The sequence below is a fragment of the Cynocephalus volans genome, chromosome 1 (assembly GCF_027409185.1).
Source record: "Cynocephalus volans isolate mCynVol1 chromosome 1, mCynVol1.pri, whole genome shotgun sequence".
Taxonomy (NCBI): Eukaryota; Metazoa; Chordata; class Mammalia; order Dermoptera; family Cynocephalidae; genus Cynocephalus; species Cynocephalus volans.
Genome location: NC_084460.1, coordinates 37,395,955 through 37,413,125, shown reverse-complemented (window position 1 = coordinate 37,413,125; position 17,171 = coordinate 37,395,955). Strand labels below are relative to the sequence as shown.

The 17,171-nt window shown below is 44.9% G+C and overlaps 1 protein-coding gene across 1 annotated transcript in view; it reads left to right on the top strand.

The window, feature by feature from the left end:
• PTPRT (protein tyrosine phosphatase receptor type T) overlaps window positions 1-17,171 on the top strand; it is a 783,412-nt gene that overhangs the window by 731,471 nt on the left and 34,770 nt on the right. Inside the window, exons 19-21 of the mRNA XM_063092330.1 lie at window positions 6,895-6,971; window positions 13,085-13,121; window positions 15,001-15,098. Of these exons, the coding sequence (XP_062948400.1) occupies window positions 6,895-6,971; window positions 13,085-13,121; window positions 15,001-15,098 (212 nt within the window). The remainder of the gene's footprint in view (window positions 1-6,894; window positions 6,972-13,084; window positions 13,122-15,000; window positions 15,099-17,171) is intronic.

Sequence of the window (17,171 nt, the reverse complement as noted above, 5' to 3'; positions counted from 1 at the left end):
CCTTTGAGGATAGAGGAAGGGAGGAGGCGTTGGGGTTTGTTTTGAGAGTCAGAACTATGCAAAGGAGGAAGCTGAGTCCTCTCCTCTGGGGTGGGTGTGGTAACAATGGGATGGGGACCAGTGTTGGAGACAGAGAAGGTGCTGGTGGGAAGGGTGGGCTAGCGAGGACCAGCGCATAAGGGTGTGCAGGTAACGGATCTTGGGGTTCCAAGAGGGATAAGGATCCCACCACTCTCTAAGGAAACTCTCCACACCTTATACTTTCTCCTGCCATATTGAACTTTTTGGAGGCTTGAGCTTTTCATCCATAAAATGGGATGATGTTACATACCTCACAGGATTAGTATAAGAATCAAATGTCTTAGCATCTATAAGACATGCACAATAGTACCTGGCATATCTTACTCTCTCCACACAAGTAAATTCCTATACCTCGCCACCTGGCACAGGAATTTTGTCTCACTGCCTGGTTCCAGTAAGATCTTCTGGTCTTTCCCAAAACAGATTAAAATTAATAGCCAGGGCATCTCTATGCTAAATAATTGAACATTGGTCTACACACTCAAACCTCAGTGTGCATCAGAATCACCTGAAGGGCTGGTTAAAACATGCATTGTTGGACCCCACCCAGCAGATTCTGATTCATTGGATCTGGGCCAGGGCTGACAATTTGTGTTTCTAGCAAGTTCCCAGGTGTTGCTGACGCTATTGGTCCAGGGACCACACTTGGAGTATCACTAGTCTAGAATATGGTAAAACTGAATTTACATATTTGCATTGGTTCCTTACAACATAGCAGGCACTTTCATGTCTTACCTCTCCTTATCCTCGCAGTAAGTCTGCAAAGAATGATGATTTTGATGTTTTAGTTGGATAAATTGAGGCTTTGGAAAGGTGGTAACTTGCCCTGGGTAATATGGCTAGGGTGTGGCAGGCTTCAGGTCAGCCTTCAGAGCCCACCCAATTCTTTACCTAACTCCCTTCCTCCTGCTGAAGGTAAGAATTGGCTGCCAATGCTGGTACAGGACAGGCTGGATCTATAGGTGTGGTGAGGGGTCATGTGTGGGGAGAGAAAAGATTTGAGCATATGACCCAGGCACACTCTGCCCTGGATGGGGGTGTTCCTTTGCATGTGCAAAGGCCCTGTGGTCAGAACAACTAAAAGAAGGCCAGAGTTATCAGAGCAGGGGAGGAGGACATGAGGCTAGTAGAGAGAGAAGTAGGTCCCAAAACATCAGATCATACAAGGCATTGTGGGGTGTGGTAAGGCCTTGTTCTCTGTCAGTGATGTGCTGTAGCTGACTCATGCCACCCTGCAAGAACAGATTGTTAAATTTTCAGGAATTTTGTAAGCCAGTTGATGCCATATTGGTAGCTGAAAATTAGTCATGGTGAGATTATTTACTCACACCACAGAAATCAGCAGACCTTTCAGATCAGGGGCCCCTTTGCCCCAGAGAGCTGTTTGTTAACCATTTACCAATATACCGCTGGTCTTTGCTGTAAAGCCAGGAGTAGATTGATCTCGAACATAGGGATGATGCTCCCTAGAGTTGTGTTCCAGGGAGCTCTTTGAATCTCCATGTCTTTGCAGCTGTTTCTCCCCTCCACCTGCTGCCACCAGTTCTCTCCTCCCCACAAGGCAGCTCTTGCCCACCTCCCACCTCAACTGGGAGCCAGACGAACCAGAACCCTGCACCTTCCTCTTATCTTACCCGTGAGACGTTTGTTTCTCCTCCATATGACCCTTCTCGACTCCTATCCTCAACTTGAATATCAAACAAGGAGTACCAAAGCAGCTGTTTTTCAAGCTTGCAAAATGTAGATAGAGCATAATGAACGTTCTGGGCTGCTTCTAAATTACCTTGTATATATGCTCCTTCACATCATTTACCGCCCCATCTTTCTCCATGCACGTGTGGGTAAACACAGCTTTTTATCCTTCTAATCATATAACATTAGAAGAAGAAAGGGACACAGAATAATATTAGCATCTCCTCACAGAAGGAATAAATAAACCACGAGGACACCGCCACTCCTTGCAATGCCTTTCTGGAGGACCTGTGGCTGAATTCTGCCCTTTAGTGAACACACACAAGAGCTCTTTGCCTCTGCAGATAGAATGGCCTGTACTGGGGACAGAGAGCAGGTGGAGAGTGCTAAGTTTCTAAGTGTCTCTGACATTAGCCCACCGCCTGCCTCACATACAGCCCAGAGCCACCACGTATTGAGCACCGGCGGTATACCAGGCACTGTCCTAGCACATTTTTTAAGAGCAGTTTTAGGTGTACAGAAAAAGTGAACAGAAAGTACAGAGTTCCCGTATACTCTCTCCCCCCCACCCACATGCCATTCCCCCTCCTATTAACATCTTGCATTAGTTCAGTACATTTGTTACAACTGATGAGCCAACACTGATCCATTATTATTAGCTAAAGTCCATAGTTTAAAATAAGGTTCACTTTTTGTCTTGTCCAGTTCTGTAGGGTTTGACAAATGTAAATGACATATATGCACCATTACAGTATTATATAGAATAGTTTCATTGCTCTAAAAATCCCCTGTGCTCCACCTATTCACTGCCACCCACCCCTGCCCCTGCCAAGCCCCTGGCAACCACCAATCTTTTTGCTGTCTCTATAGTTTTGCCTTTTCCATCATGTTATATATTTGGAATCATACAGTAGGTAGTCTCTTCAGGCTGGCTTCTTTGCAATATGCATGATAACTGTTTTCTTTTATGGCATGATAACTCTTTTCTTTATACCACTAAATAATATTATATGGATATACCACAAGGTGTTTATCCATTCACTGATTGAAGAATATCTTGGTTGCTTTCTGTTTTTGTAACTATGAGTAAAGCTGCTATAAACATTCATGTACAGGTGTCGGTGTGTATATACGTTTTCAACTTACTTGGGAAAATAGCAAGGAGTGCAACTGCTGCATAGTATGGTAATAGTACATTTAGTTTTGTAGGAAGCTGCCAAACTGTCTTCCAAAGTGGCTGTACCATTTTTCATTCCCACCAGCAGTGAATGAGAGCTCCTGTTTCTTCACATCCTCGCCAGCATTTGTTATTGTTGGTATCTTGGATTTTGGCCATTCTAATATGCATGTAGTAGTATTTCATTGTTGTTTTAATTGGCACTTCCCTCATGACATAAGATGTTGACAATCTTTTCATTTGCTTATTTACCATCTATATATCCTTGATGTCTGTTCAGATCGTTTATGTTTTTTAATTAGGTTATTTGTTTTCTTATTGTTGAATGTTAAGAGTTCTTTGTACATTTTAGATGTAAGTCCTTTATATGTCTGACAAATACTTTTTCGCAGTCTGTGCCTTGTCTTTTCATTCCGTAAAGCCTCAGCACTTCTTATGCCTGCCTTTTCTCCCTTAATCCCCCCAGCATTCTGAGAGCTGTATACTATTGGCTCCATTTTGCTCAGGAAGCCAAGGCTAAGAGGGATCAACTGACTTGCTAAGTGATGGATTTAAAATCTGAACCCAAACCTGATCCACAGCTCTACACCTCACATCACATATCAAAAGTGTATCCCACTTGCCACAGGTTAGCCCATGTGTTTTTTAGTAATAAAATACCCGTTCATGATTCTAGAAAAGAGACACTGTTTTTGGATACCCTGCAGAGCCCCACATGGTTACTTGTATCTCGGTGCCTTAATATGGCTTGCAGCGTCCTCTGTGATCTAACCCTCGCCGACCCTTCTGTCTGCTCTCCCGTTGCTATGCCCTCGCACTCTGCGTTCCCAGAACAGGAGCCTCTTTGCAGCTCCCTCAATGTGCTCGCTCTTTCAGGATCTCTGCCTTCACTCTCACTGTTCCCTCTAATGGAAAAGACTCTTCCTCACTCTCCACTGGTCAAGCCTTACTCACTTTTAATTTCTCATTCACATATCACTACACAGAGCTCTCTATTCCCCACTTTCTAGACCTTGAAGTTGCACCTCTGTGTAGAGTCTGTCTTCCCCACTAAACTGGCAAATTCCTTAAGCATGAGTATCACATTGGATAACACTTTCTTAGTCCCTTCTACTAGCATGACACATAGTAGATGCTCAGTAAATGAGTTCTTATCTAGTAGTTAGAAACACTTCTCATCTATAAGAATATTTGAGTAGGAGAAATAAGTTTGTTTCTTTTTGTTTTATTTTTAATCATTTTGCTTTCAGATTTTAAAGTTTCCTTTCATATTTTTTAAAAAGTCCCTTTCAACTTTTTAAACCAGAATCTGTTTCCAGTGCTATGGACCCCAGGAGCAGACATAACTCAATAGTAAAGGAAAAATTTTTTGGATCAATTAGTCATTAGTGAGACCCACTGAGCACAAATGCAATATTCATTTTCACTGTTTTGAGACTTACAGTTTCTCTAACTGCTGATAACAAGGCTTGATGCACTGGGCTCAGAGTCAGGCACCAGGCATCATATGAATCCCAGCCTGCTAGAAGGATTGTCCCCCAGGAAGTCCCCCTCTCTGGGACTAGAATGCTGCAGGAGCTGGGGACCAACATTTGCACAGACCCTATCAGTAGTACCTGTGAGATACTTGAAGTCCCAAGGCAGTGCATTGTATGCCCAGAGGGGGTTCAAGTTCAGATGGACCTGAGATAGAATCCTATCTCTGTCACTTACAGGCTGTGTAACTGGGAAAATTTGCTTAACCTCTTTGAGCCCAGTATATCTGTGAGATAGGAACAATCATAATATCACATCATTCTGCTATTATTATAATAACCTATAGAGCTATTTTGAGGAATAAATGATTGAGTAAGTTAATGTATGTAAAGTCTCTGGTACCTACCATGAACTCAATAAAGATTAACTTCAAACTCTGCCCCCCCACCTCACATGCCACTCCCCCACCCACCCAAAGCAATTACTTAGATCTCCCACCTGCTCCCTCCAGTTGCTTCCACTGAAATCCCCGTGATGAGTGGGAAACGTGGCATCCAGTATAACTCACATCTGGATAGTGCCTGCCACGTGGCAGACATTCAGTGAATAGTTTGTGTTTTAATTAACAGATATAGGGTGGTGTCCTGTACCAGTCCTGGTCCTGTTTGTCCATAATTGGACCCATTCCTCATTTTCTCCTACTCTACACTCACAACTGACCCCTGCAGGTGGCAATTTCTCAGGCTCTCTTGTCAGCTGGCTTCTGGCTAGGTTTGGACAATGACATGCACTGATGGGAGATTGGAGAGAAAGAGAAAGGGAGAAGCCAGGATATTTCTCCCCCTCTATCCCAATCATAGGAGGAGAGAGGGAAGCTTCTCCTTGTCTCCAGCTCCCACTGGAGAAGCCCACTGTGACTCCAGTTTCTACCAGGTGGCCCTCGTTCCTGAGCTCTAGTAATGCCATCTTCTCCCTCTGTCCCTCAGCCCTAGGGGGGCAGTTTCTCCTTGTCATTGCTTATCTCTGACTAACTTCATTCTCCTCTCTCTGGCTTCTCAACTCTTCCATCACCCAGGCAACCACTTCTCAGTAGTTAATCCCTTCTGCTGTATATACTTGAAGTGGTTTCTAACATCTTGCTTAGACCCCTCTCTGGAAGCAGGAGCATCTGAACTCAGAGTAAAGAGAACCTCACTCTTCCGTGCTCCACCATTCACTGGCCAGGTGGCCAGTCTTTGTGAGCCTCAGTTTCCTCATTTGTAACAAGGCTAACAGAACCCATCTGGCTTCTCTCAAAGGATTATTGTGAAAATCCAGTGGCATCACCCACTTGTACATTCTCAAGGTACTTACTGAATACGTGCCCTATGCCAGGCCTTTTCAGAGGGGCAAGAGACAGAACAGGTAACACGACAGATAACGTCCCTGTTCTCAAAGCTTTGGGTTAGTAGCAATAAATGTGCTTTAGAAACTGCAGAGTGCTGTATAAGTCTAATAGGATAAGCTGACCTGATCTTCTTGACCTCCTGAGAACCCTTGAGGATGTCCAAAGCTGTCCTACCCACTTTCTAGGAATACCACTTCTATGCTAGAGGAAGGCGGACTGGCCAGTGGATGCAGCAACTATACAACGCTATGTGCACAGTAACCTGGATAGCAAACTAAGGCTCTCTTCCCAACCAGGATGCTCAATTTGCGCGTGTCTGTTAGCATGCATGTCAGAGCTCACTTTAATTAATTGTAAAGGATTATCCTAATTCTTCTGCTGTACTAGTTTTTTTAATGGTTTTTATTTGGTGTTATTTGAAGTAAGCGTGCCATTGACTAAAGCCTGCAAATCTTGTTTACGCCTGGATTGTGTTTGAAAAGGTATCCTCTGTAACACAATTTTTAGTTATTGATGACCTTTTTTATAGTGTTTAGTGAGCCTCACTTTAATGATAGTATTGATAACAATATGTGGCTGGCAATCTATTTGCAACAATATTCTAAGAGGCAACAGAAAAGCAATTTGTGCACATGTGGAGAATAGGTAAACTTGCCATTTTTAAGCAAGCATGAAAATGGAGCATATTAATTCAGATTCAACACTCTCGTGTCGCGAGTTTTTTCATATCTCTTGCATTGTCCTGTGAAGAAGGCATTTCCATCCCCATTTTAATGATGAAATCACTAAGTCTTAAAGAAACAGATGACTCACCCAGTTAGGTAATGACAAAACGAGAATCAGAAGGGAAGGTGGAGAAGACAGGACAGGTCCTTTTTTAAGGCTAATAACTTCCCTGAGCCTCTACTTTTTCATCTGTAAATGAGAATAATAACTGAGAGTGGTGCTGAGGAGTAAATGAGAGAGTAGCACCATACCTGACATGCAGTAACTAACAAATGGGAGCTGCAAAGGAGGGCATCGCTGACTCCTCACCCAAGGCCTCTTGTCAACCCTCCCTTGTTTTCTGCTCTCTCTGCAGATGACCATTCCCGGGTGAGGCTGCTGGTGCTGGATGGAGACCCACACTCTGACTACATCAATGCCAACTACATTGACGTGAGCGTCTTGATGGGGCTAGGCAGAAAAGGTCTGGGGTTGGCTACACAAGCTCAAGATCTGTGGCTGGCTCCTCCCCAATTTGCATAACTACTGTACCCCAACTAGCTTTGATTATCCATCTAAAGCTACATCATCTTTCGTGACAGCTGGAATAGCCTACTCTGCGGGGCCCCAGGACAACGGCCAGTCTTCTTCACTCTGTCTATGCATTCGTATATGTGTCTGTTTATCCATGCATTCATTCATTGGAAGACACAGACATCTATTCAACAAACATTTACAAGTACCTACTGTATGCTAGATGCTACAGGAACCATAAAGCTAAAAATGCCATGGTTTCTAAAACCTTAGAAGTGAGATAAGTTGTGCACATCAATAATTCCAGGGCAACTAGAAAGTGGTAAGTGTCATAAGTTCAGAGAAAATGCTGCAGGGATTCAGAGGTGGGAAAAAAATATCGCTTCTTCCATCGGGAATGCAAAATGTGAGGTGAACCAAGGCTTTCAGCACAGGCAGAATTTAAAATCAAAGAGAGGGAAGATGGGTCTTTGGTTAGAGAGAACAGCACAAGCCAAGATGTAGCAGCTGGAAAGGGGACATGTAGCATTTGAGGGGAGCAGAGACCATGAGGAGAATAGTGGAAAATAAGGTTGACACTAGAACACTGATGGCTTAGATGGTCATACTCAGGAAGTTGGACTTTACCCTGTAGGGAAGAGGAAGTCAGTGAAGGTTTTTGATCAAGTAGGTGACCAGTTCAGGACTGGGCTTTGGGATGATTTATCTGTTACCAAGGATAAAATAGATGAGAGAGAAGGGATTCTGGAATTAAGAGACCTAATTAGGAAAGAGGCTGTCTTAGTGTTCCAGAGACCACTGAGGAAGGGACTAAACCCAAACAGGAGCCAGGATGGTGTGCACGGAAGTGGGAGAGTTTGCAAAACTGGAGCATGGCCAATGAGGCCAGACCGACATCCCGATGTGACTGATCCAAGCCAGGCATCTCAGGACCTCAGCTCGGAGTTCAGCTCGGAGCTCAGCTTTAAGAGTAGATCAGAGATCCATGTTGGTCCCTCAGATTCCCTAATGTATTTATAGTCAACCTATAAATTGCAGTGGCATGCTTTGTGAATTCGCCTTAACCTAGGCTGAGCCAGAAGACCCATTAACTCAACATGTATTTACTGAGCCTTGTGTTGGTCATTTGCCTATTTGCCCTCAGATTTATTCCTCATCCTTCCCTGTGCTGCTTTGCATTGCAGGTGGTGTGTGTATGCATGTGTGGCGTGGGGGGTAAGGAGAGCTGACTTCTTCAATGGCAGGCACTGATGGGAGATCAGAGGTGATAGGAAGGGTGCATCCAGTGAGTTTCTCCTTTCCCCCTTCCTTGGATGGCAGCTCCAGCAGTGGCTGCATCCGTCTGTGACTCCAGCTTCCCCTCAATCAGGCCCATCATAGTTCCAGCTTCTGCCAGGCAGACCAGCTCCTGGGGTCTGGGAACTACTCTGTCTCCCATTATCCCCCTAGTTCTAAGGGTGCTGCAACTGATCTCTGGGTTGCCCCACTGTTCCCCATTTGTCACCTTGGCTCCTCTATCACCTCTGTAACCAACTCCCCATACTGAATTTCCTCTGTCTGAAACACCTAGAGTGGTTTCTATTTCCCTGGCTAACAAAGGACCTATTGTGTGGTGAAGAAATGGGGCTGGAGCTTCAGTGGAGGTGAAGAAGGACACAGTCTCTGCCACTGTGGCCCTTCTGGGCTAGTCCACAAGGAGAGGGCCAGTTCCGAATAGCTTCTGTCCAGCCCAGAGCAAGGTGCACACGGCATTCACCCTCAGGCTCTCAGCCTTCCCCTCATGCATCTAGTATTCATTTCACAAACACTGATTTGGAAACACCACGTACTAGAAACACCGACCTTTAAGAGCAGGTCTCTGACCTAAGGAGATTCAAGTCTGGTGAGGGAGTCAGATAAGAAAAGACACCCTCACAGATCAGGTGCTATAGGACCATAAAGGAAAATCAAAGCCTCAAGGCAGGGGTGGGGTGGTCAGTGAAGGCTTCCTGGAAGAGGTGACATCTCAGTCCTGCCTTAGAGGATGACCAAGAGCCAGCCAGGCAAGAAGGATTTATAGTAACCTAAAACCGATTGATCACCTCTCTCTCCTGTACCAACATCACCTTCACTGGTACCATTACCTCACAAGGCAAGTGCCATTACTACCCTTTTCCACATGAGTAAGCTGAGGCCCTGAAGGTTATGTAACTTATCCAGGGCTACACAGCTAGGAGGTGGAGAGGAGGGAGCAGGAGTTTGACTCAGGAGTGCCTTCCCCACTATATTCTGCTCCTTTAATAGTAACAGCAATGACAGCAGCAGTGGCTTAGTGAGTCACTCTTGGGCCCTATGCACAGGGCTTAAATGAGTCACTTATCACTACCTTTTAAGTAACCCTTCAAAGTGGGTGTTGTCACTCCCATTCTCCAGATGGGGGAGCCGAGGTTTAGAGAGATTGCAAAGCTTGTCCAAAGCCATGCAGCTGGTCAGCAGCAGAACCAGGATAGAAACCAGACCTGAATGACTCCTAGTCCAGTGCTCTTTCTCCTGCTCTTCCCACCCACTCTGGGTCACCACCTTGTGGCCAGCACACAGTGGGGACTCAGTCAGCACATGTTGATCCAGGTTGAATTGATTCTTTCCGTGTCTCCTCCACCTCGTCTATGGCTGGGTGGATGTGACCCAGAATGGCACAGCCCACACAGGGTCTTGCATGCCTGAGTTGCTGTAGCAAGCACTTGTCATGAGTAGAAACCCCCAGCAAACATGACTGTCCTAGACAGGCACTCTATCCAAAGTCAAGTGGACATCTAACTACAGTCAGAGCCAAAAAACACTTTGGTATTTTCATAGGCAATGAATGAAGTTACTTTAAATGCAAGTGAATACCTGTATCACCAATACTAATAATTCCTCTTATTTCTATCATGTTCTATCATTACAAGGCATTTTGCCAGCCTTTAAAGATAGGAAACTAGGGGTCAAGGTTAAGAGCACTGACCAAGGTCACACAGCTAGAATCCATTTCTCTGCCCACCTAGGACACTCCACTATCTCCTCTCCCTGTAAGAAGCAGATTGTGCAGACAGGCCACATGCCTCTCCTCCATGCTGCCTTAATATGGGATGTAGAACTCTGGACTGTATCTCAGTGGTTACAATCAAGGGCTAATGAGACTAGAGTCATGAATTCAGTCTTTGTTGGGCCTGTTGAATCCAGGACTTTCTGACTACTAGCGTTGTGATTTTGGGTAAATTACTACTGATTCTAATATCTATAAAATGGGATAATAATGCCACCCCACAAGCGATAACTGATTTAAAGTAACCAGGGAAAGTTTAAAAAGGATGTGAACAGGATGAAGAGAAACCAGCAGGGTAGGGTGTAATATCTCAGGGCTAGTAACAGCAAGAAGCTCTTACCGTTCCTAGGCCTAGACAGGGCGAGAGAGTAGCTACAAGGGGAGGCTGTCTGATAGGAGCTAGAGCCCTTGATAGAGAGACAAGACAAGACCAATCCATGCTGACCTGGCAGGGAAAGGCCTAGAGGAATGTATGTCCATCCTCTTCCTGGCCTCTGAACTCCTGCTTCCACTCCTTGTTGACAAAACCCAACTAGAAGCAAGAGAGCATGGGAGCTCACAGTGTGGTCCTGCAGGTCAGTTTCCCACGGCACAGAGCAGAGCGTGGAAGGGAAATGAAGGGACACAGAGAAGACATCGACCACAGCGCTTCCTTGCACAGTGTTAGCGCTCTGGGGTGAAGAGTGGAGGAAGCCCATTAATTGTGAATCTACTGTATACTCCAGCAGAGTTTAAATTCCTCTAGGGGATTCCTGACAAGATGACACCCCAGACAGCTAGCTGGGTCCTCACTCCTTTGCCCTGGTCCCCACCCCAGCCAGCATCCTCTCTGGCTTTCCAAAGAGCAAATCATCTGCGCTAGAATGATTTCTCCACAATTGGAGCTTGTGAAATTATTAAAATGACCCTATTGGGATCATGAGCTGGATAAGACCAGCCCTGGCTGTGCCTCCAGAGGCCGTGGTCTGCTACCTTCTGAACCAACCTGCTAGCAAGTTTGTTTGCACACCCGAAAATGTATTGGCCACTTGAATGTTATAAATACCAGCCTGGAAATAAGTATCGTATCTGGGTCCCCAGTAAGCAGCAGACGCATGAGTGCAGAGTGAGATAAATGCGTTTTGGATGCAAAGCTTTCCCAATGCTCACAGACAGATGGAGGCAGGCCCAGTGCTGGTTTGCAGTCGATCTGTGTGCTGTGTAGGTGGGACTTAAATGAACTCAAAGTTCTTTTAAGGTTAGGAAGTTTTCTGTACTAGCTCTTGGCTAATCCCCAGAGAAGCCCCAATTGAGCAGTATATTTCCTTTTATCTCCTTGCTGAGGAGTCCCGCGGTTAGAACGTTTTCTCTTTGGGGACTGTGTGGGTTTTCAAACCCAGGCGGTTGGAATCCAGAGTCCACAGTACACGTAACCACCACTCCGTGCTGCCTTTCTAGTTGGTTTGTCAACATTCTGTTTATTGGGCCTTTGCTCTGAAGTCTCACGGTGTGCTAGGCTCTGTGCGGAATTTTTTTTTTTTTTTTTTTTTTTTTACTTAGGAGGCAGGGCTTGTCCTTAACAAGCTGACAACCTCATTAAGTAGATAGAACCACTCATGCGAAGAGTTTAGGTGGGGCTGTCGATTGCTATGTGGTTAATCCAACAGTTCTGGTCATGACATTGGCCTTGGGTTGGTACTGACAGTCAAGTCTAGAGTATGCCCAGAAGTTGGAAGGTACTTATTAAATATTTATTGGGCAAGTGGAAGACTTAGGAAGAGAAATGTTGAGGGGACTCAGAAACTATTCTTTGACTCAGAAAGTGGGTACAGAACTTTAGAGAGGCCATGTCTATTGGACCATAAACCGTACTGATGGCAATTTCAACTTATTTCCTAAAAAAAGAGGCTTTAAGGCAGTGCGTTCACCGCGACCGGACAGAAAGACTAGATAACAATGCTTAAGACAAAATACAGGTATTCATCCAGCTTTAGGATGGTAAAGGTAAAGTGTATTTCAAGATGGTCAACAACCTCTCCATCAATAGGCTCTATAATTGGCATTTGTGTTTTAATATAAAAGTTATTCATTTATTCATCCATTCTTTCATTCACTCATTTATCCATTCAATAAATACTAATTGCACTCAATGTTCTATACTCAATACAGATCTGTCTGTGTCTCCAAAACCTAAACTCCTACTCAACATGACATATTACCTCTCTGTAACAAGAAAGGGGACCGTCCTTGTTTGCCATGCCCAGGCAAAAGAGAGGATCACCTTCAACCTCTTCCCCAGTGATTAGGGTTATGGGTCTCCAGAGTAATCCAGCACCAAAGTACACCAGGGCCTATCAGTGTGTTCAGAGATGTACAGGTAAATTAGAAACTGGTCTTTTAGTCAGCAAGTGGCTTTATGGGTCTCTCAAATCATACCTCCGTGAGGTCCTCTCTGCACCTGTAACTTCAGTTCCAAGCCCAGTCATGTTGGCACAGAGAAACAATGTGGACTTCTTCCCAGTTTTCTTTTTCTAGTTGTTACTATTGCAAGGAGTCAACAGTAGAATCGTTTTCTTCTGTTATCTTCTCTGGGTGCCGCACCAGGCCTCCTACAGTGTTCTGCATATAATCATGGCTCAGGAAAGATTTGGGTGTTTGATGTCCCCATAAACCTGAAAACTTCTCCACCTCTTTGTAAGTGCATGAGCATAAATGATGCCCACCAATTCTTTCTCCCGGTGCCTCTGTCTCCAAGGAAGCCCACATAGGCACCTCACAAATAACTATAATAGTAGCTAACATTTAGCGACTTACTAAGTGCTTTACATGCATCATCCTATTTAATTTTTGCCGCTCCTCAGGGAATTAGCTAATGCTATTCCCATTTTGCCTATGAGGAAACCAAGTCTTGGAGAAGATATTTATTAATACTGTGATGTTTGCAAGCTTTGACTGGAGATCCTTCAGTGTGCTTTCTCCTTTTATCCAGGGATACCATCGACCTCGGCACTACATTGCCACTCAAGGTAAGTGCCCTCCATCCACCTGGTGCCTCGGAGAGAACTCAAGGACCCCAGGGAAGAGGGCTGTCTAGGGAACAACTGCAAGACTTCTTGTCCTCTCCTCTGGTATCTGTTACTTCAGTACTCCTTTCCTCTAAAGGGCCCTGGCCCTTTTCTATCAGCAAAGAAGCCATAGAGGAGTAGGGCTGGAGAGCCTCCAGAGGTCCTTGAAATTGTTCATTTATTTGTTTGGAAAGGAAGAAGGTGATACATTCAGATATAGGAGTGAGGGGTATGAGCAAGAGAGGAAGGAGCTTTCACTAGGAAGTAATCAGAAGGGAGGACCCCATGCAAGGCAGCTAAAAGTATCAGCCTCAGGCAGGTGCCATCTGGAGCTGATGGTGTCTTATCTACTCGATGCATGCATGCCTGTAAGAGCGATGCAGCCAGCTGCCTTAGAAAGAAACCTGGCAGTACGTTATCAGAACACTTAAAAATGATCATTACCTTTCAAACCCTTCTAGGAAGAAATCCCACAGATAATTACACACATGTGTACAATGACATATATAAAAACATTGTTCACAGGGTTATCTATAATAGGAAAAAAGCGAAAATTTTTTAATGCCCAACAATTGGTAGATTGGTTAAAGTGTGGTGCCTCCATATTACTGAAAACTATGCAGCTATGAAAAATATCATGCTTGGTAAGAATTTTTAAGGGCATCAGAGAATACATATAGCAGATATGATGCTTATGCAATGAATACATACAGATACAGATAAATACAGAAAAAAGGTATTCAAACTTTTATATCAAACACATGTATTATTTTGTAATTTTTTAAATGATGAAGGCCCAGGACATTGGAAAAGAGCAATTTCCAAGGAAATTGCTTTGGACTGTCAGATCCTACCTCCCACTCCTTGTCTTTTTTCCCTCTTCTTTTCTGTTGCGGCTCCAGACTAACGCATTGGCATGTGTCAAGCTCAAAATAGGACACCTCCTGTTTTTGTTCTTGGCATCTGGCTCTCAGCAGCTCTCTACCCTCTCTACCCCAATTTTTTTACTATCTTTCATTGAGGTTCTGGAGCTCAATTTTTAAAAAGTGCCTTAGGCCACACCCCAAATAAGATGATGGATGGGACTGGTAGGGACGGTCCGAACAGTAGGACATCAGACAAGAGGAGGGGAGACTGTCAACATTTCCATTAGATGCTTCAGACCATGAAAGCCTGGAATGTGGCTTTTCCCATCCATGCTGTGATCTGGCCTCATCAGGCTAACATGCCTCAGGCCCAGGTCTTAGCTACTTGGTTTCCATATTAGTCCATCTCTGCTGCTTACAACAAAATACCTGAAATTGGGTAATTTACAAAGAAATAAGATGTATTCCTTACGGTTTCAGAGACTGGGAAGTCCAAACTCCAGGGAACACATCTGGTGAGGGCCTTGTTGGTAGGTGGTGACTCCTCACAACAATGCAGGGTAGGGTGTTATGTGGTGAAATGGCTGAGCAAGAGAGAGCTAACCTGCTCACTCGCTCTCCTTATAAAGCCATCAGAACCATGCCCATTGCCGCCTATTAAACCAACAACTTATTACTCCATGAATGGATCAATCTATTCACTAGGACATGGTCCTCACAATCTAATCACTTCTTGAAAGCCCCACCTTTCAATTACTATAATAGGATTTCTCACTCTTGACACTGTTACAGTGAGGATTAATGCGTGAAACTTTGGGGGATACAGTTCAACCCATAGCAGTGTCCTAGCAAGGATCACCTGGACTCACTTTTGCTCACCTCTGTGGAGTCTTGACTAACCAACCAGGAGGGGAAAAGCTCTCGGCTGCCTTCTTGCATTACAGTCTCAACCCTATCATCTTCTCTGTTGGCAGGTCCAATGCAGGAGACGGTAAAGGACTTCTGGAGAATGATCTGGCAGGAGAACTCTGCCAGCATTGTCATGGTCACGAACCTCGTGGAAGTGGGCAGGGTAAGCCTCTCCTGCAGGTTCCTGGGCAGAGGATGCTGGAGGTGTGCTCTCAAGCATCTCTCTGCTCCATGCATTGTGCAGGTGACTCCTAGTCCATACATCACCCTCCTGGCAACCAATGAGGGGAGACATCATCACTCCTATTCCACATTCGAGCAACATCCTTTCCCTTCAAATCCCCCTCATCCCTTTTTCCACCCTTGCTCTCCGTGGATGAGCTCATCTCATATATTTTCAGGAAATTAAAGCCATCAGATGTGAACTCCCTCATCGTCACATTGCAAGCTACAATCCTACTTGTATCTACAACCATCTATCATTTCCTTTGCTCTCAGGCTCAACCATAAGAAATGGCTGTTTTTGTTAACACAAAATAGTCGAATATCGGCCGTTTCTTATGGCTCAGCCTAATATGACAGAAGCCGTGTCTGTGCCCTTTCAAAGGTGAGCCTGGTGTCTTGAACCACAGATTCTGCCCAACAATTTTCTCATTTCCCCCTCACACTTGAAAAATAAGTGTCTTTTTTGTTGCTAGATTATCCCCCTCGGCATACTAATCTGCTGGGTACCTTCCATCTTAAAAGATAAAACCAGCAAATAAAAGTCATTCTCTTGGCCCCACTTTTCTGCCAAACTTTAAAGACTCCCACAAAGGCTCTGTTTCTTCCCTCTGTTCTCTTCTACCCATTCCAACGCAGCTACTCCCGCCATCCCACCCTCAGTGATATCGTCAATGTCACTCACACCCTTCATGTTGACACACCTAACCTTTCAGGAGCATCTGACCCTCTGCTGCCTGTTCTTCCTCCCCTGACCTCTAACTCTGGATATTCTTCAAGGTCAGGCTCAGTCTCCCTCTCTGCTCTATGTCGACTCTCTCTACTTAACTCTCATCCTTAACTACTCCTTGGGCTTAGAAATGGGACTGCTATTCCCAGCTTGCTTTGCCTGTGTGACTAACTGTGGCCTGTGGGTGGGTGGGCTGCTGAGGTTAAAGACAGGGTGTACGAATACCATACAAACTAACATATCATACGAACTAACTAAAGAGTGGGCAGGTATGTTTTTGTTTTGGCAAGAACTAGGTAATCCATAAAGACAGAGTCCTGGCCTAGAAGATCAAGGGAAAAGGGATATCTGGGCTGTCAGGATCCAGGAAAGGGGTGTGGACATCTCATGGCCTATTAGGAATTTAGGGCCAGGAGAGACCTTATTCTTGAGTCCACTCGTACCTAATCCATTCCCCAGTTTTATAGATGAGGGAACAGAACCAAAGGGGTGGAGTAACTACCCTGAAGTCACGCAGCCAGAACCCAGGCACAATCCAACTCTTGACTCTTGTTCTCATGCTCATGGTCCCTCCAATCAGACTGCTCCCCAGGGACTCAGGCTAGAGGGCAGCCACTGTGGACAAAAGGCCTGCCCAGGATTCGAGGATTCAGAGGCAAATTCCATCCTGTCCTACAACATGTCCCACATTGGAAATAGATCCACCATGAATCTAACTGGGATTTGGGGACAGCAAACTCTTGCAGGAACTCCTGCCAGTCGCCAAGCACTGTGCCCAACCCTTATTGCACTTTACCTCCATGTATCTCACAACAATTGTATGAGCTGATGTTCCTGGTTATTACTCAGACAGCCTGGGTTTGCATCCTGGCTCCATCCCTTCCTAACAGTTGACTTTGGGTAATTTCCTTAGCCTCCCTGTGCTTCAGATTCCTCATCTGTAAAATGGGGGTAAAAATAATATCTCCTTCATAAGAGTGTGGTGATGAGTAATTAAAATAATACATGTAAGGTATTTGTAGAACACCTAGTAAGCAGTGTTAGACATAGTAAGTAAGCAGTCAGTAAGTGTTAGCTATCATAATTAATAGAAAGTGAGGTTCAGAGAGGTTTCAGCACTTTCTGGAAGCTGCACAGCTACTGAGTGTTAGAATCAAGCAGTGAATCCATTTGCCTCCAAACCCTGTTGCACTATATCAGTGTTTCCCTAAGTGGGTTCCATGGGATGCTAGTCTGCAGGATGCTTAGTGAGAAGAGGGTTCCATGGTTAAATACGTTTGGGAA